Below are 11772 nucleotides of genomic sequence, written 5' to 3' on the forward strand. Positions count from 1 at the left end.
AATTTTCAGGCACCCTATAATCCATGTGGTTTTACGAGCTGTTCCCTCAGATGTCTTCCAGTGATGTTTTGAATTTGTATAATACCACCCCTACCTGGTACCAGTAGAAGGGGTGGGGCGGGGCAAGCAGTGGTTCATTTGCATTTAAAGGGACAGGCAATGAAACCGTTCTGAACAGGGCTGTTTTGAGAGGATGAAAAGAGCTGTGATGTTTGATTCTTGGGGGATTTTGACCAAAGCATGTCACAGACATGTCTTTAAGACACCTGGGAACTATTTTAATTTGTGGAAAAGGGCAGAATACGTCTCCTTTACACTGTGAAAGTATTAAAGCCTCAGTCCACTGAGAAATTCAAACAGCCTGTATTCAGAAACTGAGCCCTAAAATTAGTCATGAGGACGTCCGTGACTTTGTGGTGTCACAACAAAGCAGTCGTAGTTGTAGCTCGTTGAAGACTCTGATCACGCACAAGATTAGGAAGAGCGGTACACAGAGGAGGGAGGGACAGAGACAGCAGCTTGATTGACACATCATGATCCAATTGACTTTAATGTTGCATTCACGATGATCGGATGCTGTTTTTATAGGACTGTCCCTCCCAAAGGTGACTGACTTTTTTCATTTTTGTGAAAAGGCATTTAACAGAAACAGAATAGAATCTCCAACCTCACCTTTAAGTCATGATCCAAACCTGATATCTGCTGATTAACGCTGGCCAGTTAGAGAGGCTCTCAGCCTCTCTTCTATCTTCTAATGGATCAAGACATCAAATAAAATGCAGATATGGACTTTTAATAAGGAAACCACTTAAAACTAATCTTCCTGTCTCCTCGGTTATTATATATAAGTTATTCATGGACATTCCACACTGGACTCTGATGCTATGTCAAAGTCCAGTTCAGTTTAATATGAAGACCAATGAGTCAGCAATGGGGCAACAGAACAGGCAGCTGGGTGGGGGGGTTATGCTGCAGGCACCATGTGCCACTGGGCTTTGCAACAGGAGTTTACATGAGGAGTGGGTGATTGCAGGCGTCCTTGGCAACATGGATCTTTGCTCGGTGGCATATGGTCGGCCGGTGGAGACACGTGTTATTGTCACAAATACACCGAAGGCCCGACCCTGTGATTCCATCATCAAATTTAAATGTCTAAGCTTCCCCCAGGCCTCGTTCTCCTCTGAAGGCAACATGTGATTATCTGCAGTGGTCACAGTTCCTCACAAAGAGCAGCTGAGTAAAGGAAGTGGGGGCCTCTAATGGGCCCTTGTCCCTGGCAGCAATCAGGTGCTGATATTGCCTTGCCTTGAAGCCACCGCTGGGCTTGCACGGCTTGTTTTGAAAATTTAAAGTAATGTGCGAGGTGGGGACTTCATTACCGCCTATGCAATTTCAATGCTCCTTCTGCACCAAGAATTCAATATTGAATTTTTATAAACTTTCCACAATTTCCATCAAACATGTTCAGCAAGCTGAAATTCCATTTTAGCGGCGGGCCCCGGAGGACACAAAGGAAATGTGCAGATTGGTTAAAAGAGGAAGGAGAAGGAGTTTAACAACTGAAAACATTTTCTCTGTGAATCCCAGCTCCTAAACAGGCTGTCAGACAGACACCCAGCTGACAGAAAACCAGCTGTGCTAAAGCAGCAGCAGAGCTGACAGCACACAAGTCTGCTTCATCACGCCAGGGCCAATTCTTCAGTTATATAACAGAGGATAAATTGCTCTTCGTGCGCACCGAAAGAACAAGGAAACCGATCAAATCTGTACATGGGGGGAAAAGTGCATTGTTTTCCACAGCTACATGGCTTATTAGCATTTTGCACACAGTCATTATTTAAGAGGCATACAGGAAGCTTTCCTCCAGGGACCACACAGAAGATTAAGTCATTTGTTCCTACTTCCACAACTTTTTAATATCTGCTATCTGCTCCTTAATGAATAAAACCTGTTTTTAGATTCATGTCAAAGGTTATTTTGAATTCAGGTAATTAGGTTCCTTTTTTATTTTTTACTTTTCTATTTATTTATTTATTTATTGCAGCTGCTTAAATCAGTCCCAAGGTGTGTGGTGCACATCTCAAGGCTCCAGTAGGAAATGTCTTTTCAGATCACCGATCACAGTTCAAGGCTACATTAATAGATTAGTGGACCAAGTCCTCATCAAGGATTCACCAAGTAATAAAGGTTAAATGAGAACTACCTGCTTTTATACTTTTTTTTAATGTTCTGGGATATAATCTGATCAGAATCCTGAGATTTGTTCTCAGGTTAAAGTCTAAAGGGCTGTTACACTGCGTTAGTTTGGAATGTGTCAGGCAACTATGGGAGAAATGTTACTGATGCTACAAACCAAGCATTCAGAATAGGAAAAGACACAAAGCAGTGACCTTTTTACAAGACACACCATGACTGACATAATCAGTCAACACCGTGACTGTTTCCTGAACCAACCACAGCCTCACGGACACAGATTCAGACGGCCAGAGATTCCTACATCACAGACCTACAGGGCCCAATCCTGTGAACTTGTGGGGGCAGTGGGCGGGGCTAAATAAACCACAGACTTCGTCTATAAAGAGGGGGGTTTGGGATTAGCACAACTGCTAACACTGTGGATTTGACTGATGTTTCCTTCATGTATCATAATGCTCTCTGCTCTTTCACCTGTCAACCTGGAACCGGCAGGTGGTGGGCGGGGCTTCAAACAGGACGTAGACTTAAATGTTGCTTAATATTTTAAGCAAGAAATTCTTTCTTGTGTCTGAACTTTTGACTGGCATTGCATAGTCTGATACACACTGCCAACAGGATTGTTACTCCAACATCTAATGTCTGAAGTTTTCAAATAGAAACAAAACAAAAATGACACCAATTCTCAAACGGCACAAACAGACAACTCTGTATATATTTTGGAATATGTCGAAATTTGGTTCAGCAGGGCTCCAAATTTCAACTCTGTCAAAAACTACTTGAGTTGTTGAGAGCTACACTGATGCGTTGTTCTGTTTGTTCTATTTTCATTCATCCATTTGCCGTGGTTCCATGTCAGCAAACTTGAATGTGGATTAATCCACTGCTGAAAACAAATGTCCAACATATTCCAACTGTGTTCAATTGAAATGAATTTAATTCCAGCCATCAGGACTTCTGTAATTTTACGATGTCGCACAGCAATCAATGCACTAAGCCACACCAGGCCCCGCCCACCTGAACCCACCATCCAACCACAGAGAATATAGTTTCTCTGAGTATTTACCTGAAATCTGCTTTTTTAAAACAAGATCACTCAGGAATAAATGTCAGAACTGGTTCATAATTTAAAAAAAGACATTGACGTCTCACTTTCTGCAATATGGGACCTTTAAATAGAGCAAAGGAGAAAGAAGAGAATTGGTCCTTTTACACCAATCTGTCACAGTGTGGGGGAAGTTAAATTTCTGCTGAGAGCATGTTAAGTGAGCGCTGAGGAGCGAGAAAGTAAAAAGAAAGGCATTTCTGTGTCTGAGCAGATGGAGAACAGCAGACGAAACTGTTTACCTGGCACATGATGTCAAATCCTGTTTAGAAATGGCTTTTTGAGCACTTCTGGGCAGAGAGAGCAAACAAACACTGCAGCAGAAAAGACACAGTAATAGAGGACAGGTGGAAATGGCGCCCGTGAATGTCTGCTATAACACACAGCACTACAACAATATTTTCTGGCTCTGGCCTTTTGCCACAAAAGAAATAAACTGTGTAAGACACACAACAACTCTTTATAGATCTCCACACGACTGGAGTCCACCGAAAATCAATAGGCTTTTTTTTTCTTTTTCTATGGAATATCTGAAACAGCAAGAGTCTTCTCTGTGTCTGGTTAGGCTGAATTTCTGATCTTTGATTTGGTCATTAGAGCAAAAATTGTGCCTAAAGGCAGCACAATTACTTTTATAAAGGCAGACAATTTAGTCAATACTTGTGGCCATTAAAGACGTCTTTCAGAGAACTGAGACTGTGATCATCAACACACTCAAACCAGGATTAAATCACTGCCAATAAATTATGCTGGTGATTGCATTTAATTATAAAAGCATCATTTCATCTGGTTTTTCCACAGTGTTCAAGTTTATAACTGCCTCCGGAGTCTAGATTGGTCCCCATAAGCCCCAGTGTTACTCATTTCCAGGTTTATAGTAAACATATTAGTTTATAGTGATGCTGCCTGTGATGGTGCTAAGCTAACATCTCTCTCGCTCGTCAAACTGGCTCAGTGTTTTATCAACCACTAGACAAGAGATGTCTAGAGATTCTCAGGATTTATCAGTAGGCTGTATATCTGTGAGACAATCTAAATGAATGAGAAATGAATCACCAGTTACTAGTGTGCATTCCTAACGAGGCTGAGAGCTGCTGTTCTGGGAAGGTAAGAATACGTCAGCCCATAAACACTGGAGAATGAATCACAAAGCAAGAGGTGGGTCACAAGTTGGAGTCTCCAATAAGACGTCACGATTATAGATTTTCTTGGTACGATTAATTTCAGGGAAATAATCACAGTATTTCAATTATCACAATAATTCTGCATTAATTAATTGGCCGCATTTATATCCACATGTTTTTTTAACACTGATGTTATTAATGTGCAAAGTGATTTTTTTTTTACGAAAAAAAGTGCTCGACCTCATGCTGTCTCAATCAAGTTTGCACAAATACTTTGAAACTATCCATCAATAAAGTTTTCGAGGCATGTTCGTATAATGTAGCGTTTAGTGAGTGTCGTTTAACTCGTCACATTGCACTGAAAGCCAAACCCGTGTCAGACCATTACACAAATAATTACAAACGGCACACTAATATTTCCTGCCAATTCAATGTTGGCAAAGTAACACGTGGTTGGTGCGTAACTTTGTTTTTGTCCGGTGCGAGTTGCGCTCATTTGCCTAAATGGTCCGGGATAATCTCTTTTTTAGAAAGTGACGGTAATAAGGGTAATAAGGAGTCTTTACAATTAATTAACCAGGGCGTTTACTAACTACATATATTGTGAAAACAAGTACTCGTGACATCCCTAGTCTCCAATCAACCTAGTGTGAATGTTTTTTGACTGTGGGAAGATAATGCAAACTCCACAGGGAATTGAACCCAAGGAGGCAAGAGTGCTGACCACTGCCCCAGCGTGCTGCCAAGATCCAGTCACGATCTTGTTAAATCACTGAACACTCCTTCACAAGTCGGCTGTGACACAAAAGCTGTGTCTTGACTGCAAAGGCTTTCATAAAAAGAGACGCTCTGTGATGTTGACAACACGGACAACATTTCTACACAAAAACCCTTGGATTCCTCAGCTGTACCACACAAAAACCCTCAAGCTCTTCTGTGTTGTTTGCTGCCATATTATTGAACTGATGCACAGTGACTCCTGGGCCATGGTGGATCCACCTGTTGGGTCCTTTTGTCACCCAGAAAAAGAAGGACACCTTTAAAGATGGGGACGGCTTAGCCGCAGCACAGTGATGCAATCGGTCTTAAAGCGGCCTCTGAAGGAGAATCACAAGTATCACCAAAGAATCACCTTCTGCTTCAGTTACTGGTTCAGTTCAAGCTGCACCGACCTATAGATTTTGAAATGATATTCTTCAACAGCATGTCACATCGAAAAAGTTTGGCAAAATGAGCAGAATTGTTTTTATTCCACATATAATAAGTGAGAAATGGAAATGCACATTGGGCACCATAGTGGAATACTCCAGCCATTACACTGTTGTATGTTTATCATCTGTATACATACGGCCTCTGTGGCTGTGGAATACCACATATGCTGATATATGGAAAACCATCAGCATGCATTAGATATGAGGCTTCCTCCATCATTGCCATTATTAGATTGTTTCTCATCTGAGAGAATACAGAGTGCATGCGTTCAACCTAAAGTCCCTGGGCTCATATTCTCCATTCCTCAGTAAAATAAACCACACATTTCAGTCCAGTGATCAAATGAACGCCATAATGCAGGCGTTATGGATTTATATAGAGGGGAGGTTCAACTTCAAACATGCTATATGCGGTCTGCATAACATCAAAGCATCATTGTAAAATAAGCATTAACCATGGTTTATAATTAGAAGTCCATAATGAAATGACACCATAGTCAGCGTAATTACTTCCTCTAAAATAAGAATTTAGCCAAAAAGAAAAAAAGCCATATAATGTTTAAGAAACCAGCATTCACTTGCATTAATTGAGTGACTGTACAGAAACAGGATTACAACCAGATTTTCTCCCCTTACTAATCTTTGCCTAAAGGTGGGTAGGAAAAAAAAAAGATTTGGGAATTGAGAATTCCGATGAAAATGACCCAGACAGGCTTCCATCCTGTGCAGGTGCATTAACAAAAACTATATTTACAGTTCAACAACAGCAACATCTCCGGCAACAAAACAGCCCAGATAACACAGGAGACGTGCAAACTTCTTAAGGCTGTGTGCAGACTCACAAAGGTTTACTGGCTAGGTAAGATAACAGCAGACAAGCTAATCTAGCATTAGCTGCCCAAACACTGTCAGAAGAATAGCAGCATGTGATGTGTTGACGGCGTGGATCATTTGAACATTGACATTCCATTTCTCAATGTTGTTGTTCATGTAATTTAAAAGATTTCCAACACAAATTGATGCAAAAAAAGGTACAAACTGGAGCAGAATGAAGGAAATCATGTGTCTGACACTCACAATTTCCCAGACCCCCTGTTAAATGTCTCCCCCCTGCCTACAGGGAGACTGAACATGGTGTCCAAGACCACGTTTTGCAATGATGACACACACACACACACACACACACACACACACACACACACACACACACACACACACACACACACAGACTCAGAGGGTGAAAACAACACCAGCTACAAACTGACAGGGCTGGATAAAAAAAATAAAATAAAAAAGGAGGCTCTCTGGTCTCTAATGAGCCAGAGGCTTTTGGGCATGTTGAGCACGTAATTTACATATCCAGCTCCAACTGGACACTTTCTATTTTTTTCCCTCAATACTGAAGCAATACAAAGTAGTTCCAATTCCCATGTGCCGAAAGTCCTGGTAGCTCATTAGAGCGGCTATACAAAATATATATCACCAATAGATTACATGGCTGTGTGTATGAGACAGGTGTTGCCCCGATTCCGCTCAGCACTGTCCAATCTTTCTGCTCAATGTTTTGGTTTTATGGCTCTCAACTTTACTAGAGATTTTTAAACTCTCCCGAGGGGGACAGAGAAGGTTGACAGGGAGTACAAAGGTGGAAACATGAGGCAACAATCCTGTGAGAGCTGAAAGACATATGTACACGCAGGACATTTAGATTGTACACTTCCAGTACTCTAATCTTAGATGTCTGTCATGATAAAAGATTATAACTGTGCTTTGAAATCAGAAGGAGGAAACAAGCAGTGACAATCATCAGCTACTATACAATTATCAGAATTGTATCTAATGGGACAACTGGGAAAATGTCTGCTTGAAGAGAAAAAAGAAGGAAACCTCACAGTGCTGTCAGTTTACCCATGATGCCCACAGAGTCACTCTCACTGTCACTGGAGCGATGCCAGGCTTTGCCTCTTGATTACATCACAGATTAAAGTTCTTGGCACTAAGGAGGCTTTCATGTTCACAATCCAGGCTCAGCTCTGTGAGACAGTTTGGACACATTGTCATCATGTATGTCGCCTGCATGTGTAGTGTGTAGTTGAACCTGACACCTGTGGAAACAGCCGGATGATGAATGAGCTTCATTCTTTTATATTTGTAAAGAAATGTCAGTGAAGTGGAAATGTTGCAGCTCCCACAGTCAAACCATCAGGGACTATTCTCACTGACTGTCAAATGTGACTTATTAGACTACCAAAATCATTGGTGATGATTACATATGATATATAATTTACAATATATATTTGAATGGAAAAATTCAATCAGTTGCAACACTGATCAGGGTTGGTAACAAAAAAAAATCCTCTTTTTTTTCTCAGTATAATATACTATATTTATAAGTCATAATTGCAGGGGCAGGTCTTCCATGGTGGCACAGGGTGGCAAAGGGTGCCCCCCAATTGTTAATTGTTATTGTTCTCAATTTCATCGATTGAGTAATGCTTGTTCTGGTTATTCTGCATACATTGACTGACTGTTAGACAAAACACTGAGATGTTTATTGTACCGAGTTGAGCTCTAACTACTGGCCAAGAGTATATAAGATATTTCTGTTCACTGTGAGAATTTTTTATGTTGCTTATTCTACTAAAATTTACAAGATAGAGTTGATTATTGATTGACTATAATTTTAATATTGACAAGTGGAAATAGGCACATTTCCTTCCAATGTCAAAGATTCAATGTGGCCAATAAAAGATGAAGAGATACTGTAAACAGTGTGTAACTGTACAATATAAATATTCAAGACAGCGATCAGTGGCAGCCTTAATTTTTTGTCACTTTTGGGTGCCCCCCCAAATTCACTGTCCCCCCACCAGAAAATACTCTGGACCCGCCCCTGCATATTTGCCAGTGATTGCATTCATTGTATTTCTTATGATAAACAGAACAGGCTAATTAAGACCATAAGCTATCAATTTAATTCACAGAATGACTTTTATTTTCTTATGTCATGGGAACAAATTGTTGTACAGTATGTGTTGTCTATTTTGACCTAAAATGTTGAAACATTGTTGTACTTTTTGATTTTGCTGCTTAGCTTGAGAACAGTTACATTAACTATTTTCAAACATCTCCATCCACAGTAGAACATCATGTTCTAGCTACAAGTAGATTCACTTACACATGCTAACTGTCAACAAAACGTACATTAACTGAATATGTTATGAAGGGGTGAAGGGTCTGACTGAGCACGTCCAGTATGAGTGTCATCATCTAGCATGTTTTTGAATGTGTCTGAACAGTTAACACTAGTAGACTGCACTGAAATGCCTCACCAAATATATAACCATGATGCTGACGCAACCCTGTTGAAATGCATTCAAAGCAGCAAAAATAAAAAATAAATACATGTGAGGAAACTTCCTCAGGATCTTCAGCTCCACACACCCTGAAGTCAACAGTCCACTAACAACTCTTCATGAATGAACTAACCTCATTAATTGGCTTATCTCTGAGGGTTGGATTGGGTAAACAGATCCCAGTTGACATGTCACAAGAGGTTTCCATGAACATGTCACCAGTCCATCACAGTTGTCACCAGTTAACCTTCATGGGAGCAGGCAGAGGGGGAACGTCCACTGAGGCAGCCCCCTCAGCCTGCAGGTCAGGACCCTGAGCCCAGTCACTGCATCACCACACCGTGCCACAATCTGTCACTTTGCTGTTCATGAGATAAACTGATTCAACACAATCTCCCTTGTTCAGGTTGAAATACTGCATTTCCATTGGCTAAAACCAGCTTATGCCCCATACAATGAAACATGGGCCTAAAATTGACAAAGGGGAGCTGTCTTTTCTCCCTGCTCTCTGGGTTGGGTCTTATTTATCAAAAAATGTTGCAAAAGGGATGCAATCATGGTTCACTGAGCGCAATTTTAACATTCCTGTTGTCAAACCAATCAAAATTGGAGGGGTTTGATTAGGCCTATAGACTTAGAGAGTGTGCCCCTTCCTTTCAACCTGAGAGCCAAGCAGTGGCATACAAAGACTTTTTGAAGGGCAGGGGCGAAAAGGAAAAAAAAAGAGCACATACATACTTTCTCATCACAGAAGAGGGCACTTTAGCACACATTTAGGGCACTTTAACACAAATTGGGCCGCGCCCCCTGCCCCCCCACGCCACCCCACACACACACACACTGTGCACACCACTGGGGCCAAGGCACAGAGGAAGAGGAGAGAGAGAGTGAGCCTGGCTTTCTGGAGGGAGTGGATACGCAGCAGTACCGTACAGGATTGAATTCACTCCAGTTGTTCTAATTCTATTCAGTTCTATGGTAAACACTCCAACATGGTATTTGCAACTTGTATGAGGAAAACAGCTTAATCTGTACCTAAAAATCTACCCTTATTTTGAAAATCTCCAGGACCGAATTGAATGATTTGCCGTGAAAAACGGGTCAACAAGTAGTTTCACCAAGAGTCAAAGTGGAGCCTGCAGTTCAAACCAGAAACACAATAAAGTGAGAATATATGTGCTCTGTTTATTACTGAAGGCTCTTGTTCTCCACGCAGCGCGCGCAGAGCGGCGGCAGCAGACTGACCCGCGCGCCGCATCCGCTCCTCACGCCGCAGCGCGCCGTGCGCTCTCCGGGCGCGCATAACATGCCTTATTTAATATTAACTTTAACAGTGGCACAATGGGAGGACACAGGGGAGGGAGAGCCTGGCAGCTGACACGTGACATGCCACTAAAAATATATATTCAAAAAAAAAAAGCCGTACTGTTCATTGTGGATTGCATTAGAGGAGCCCACCCATGTCATGCGTGCGTCAGAGCCCTGCTCATCCAATTCAGGAGTCCACACTGTGCCCATCCTGAGTCACACACACTCACGGTCACACACACGCGCTGGCAGATACATAGGTAACCAAAGCTTTAAACAACAGTGATATATCACAGCAGGAGAACATAGTGATAATGTCTCTCTCTCTCCTGCCGGAGCGCGTCCCGGGGAGCTTTCCTTCTGGAGGAGAGCTTTTCCTATTTGTCACACAGCAGAGCAAAGCACCCTCAGCCCACAGCTTTTAGATGATAAAACAAAGATAAGTAATGTGATGCACCTGCCCAAAACGACGCCCAGTAACTCACCTGATATGCAGACAATAAAATTGGCCTGAAGAATGATCAGTATTTCCCAGATTATATCCATCCTTTCATTCCACATACATTACGCACAGATTAGGAAAAAAGAAAAAAGAAATATTATGGAGAATAAGAAACAGATCTTTTTTTCAGTTGCAGATGTCCTGTCCTCCCAGACCGGATCCCGCTGTACACCTTCCACCAGGTATTTTCCACACCAGACACATAGCAGGTGCTCACAGCCTCAGGAGCAAATGTTACACGTTCCCACCAGTGATTGTAACCATTCCAGAGGTGGCCGAAGGAAGAAAAAAAAACAAAAAAACAGAAAAGATGAACTCCAGAGAAAAGAGCAGAGCACAAGTGTGATCCTCTGTCAGTTCACTGTATTATTCCAGTGCGCCCTGCAATGAATGGACACATCCATCCATCCGTCGTTGTTTCACACAGCAGGCATCCCGTTCTCACCACGGAAAGTCACACATGACGGTTTCGGTAAAAATCTCTGTGTGGAGAGAGGAAGAGGGGAGGAGGGGGGAAAAAGCCGGATTAATGATAGTGGGACAGCGGCGGGATCCGACTAACACCTGGAGACGGCTCACAACTCAGAGAAAACTCGCATCGCCAGGTGGCGAGCCTCCGATCGACACTTCTCCCCCGTCTCTGCAGGGGACCAGCGTCAAGCTGAACGGAACACACCCCCAGCTTCTGGTGTGGACCTTCACAATAAAAGCTTTATTCTTTTGGACCGACAGTTTACATAGTTCTGCCTAGGGGGGGATAAATCTAATCGCTGTGATTATGGTCGCGTTTTTGGAGAATTATGCTATTTTATTTTCCTTATTATAACAATTAGAGGTAAAGGGGGAGAGGACACACAAGCAAACTGGAAAACATAAAGTTGATCATGTTGGAAGCAGCTTAAAGACTCGCTCCCTGACAGACAAGATCTACGTCATAGCCTAATTTACTGATCGTGGACCAGTAATCCATGAT

At 42.1% G+C, this 11772-nt stretch overlaps 1 protein-coding gene across 1 annotated transcript in view; it reads right to left on the minus strand.

The window, feature by feature from the left end:
- ca10a (carbonic anhydrase 10 (inactive)a) overlaps positions 1 to 11473 on the minus strand; it is a 258968-nt gene extending 247495 nt beyond the window's left edge. Inside the window, exon 1 of the mRNA XM_085761575.1 lies at positions 10783 to 11473. Within this exon, the coding sequence (XP_085617701.1) occupies positions 10783 to 10858 (76 nt within the window). The 5' untranslated portion in view covers positions 10859 to 11473. The remainder of the gene's footprint in view (positions 1 to 10782) is intronic.
- Between the last annotated feature and the right edge of the window lie 299 nt (positions 11474 to 11772).

This window comes from Trachurus japonicus, chromosome 19 (assembly GCF_045865225.1).
Source record: "Trachurus japonicus isolate A0001 chromosome 19, Traja_1.0".
NCBI lineage: Eukaryota > Metazoa > Chordata > Actinopteri > Carangiformes > Carangidae > Trachurus > Trachurus japonicus.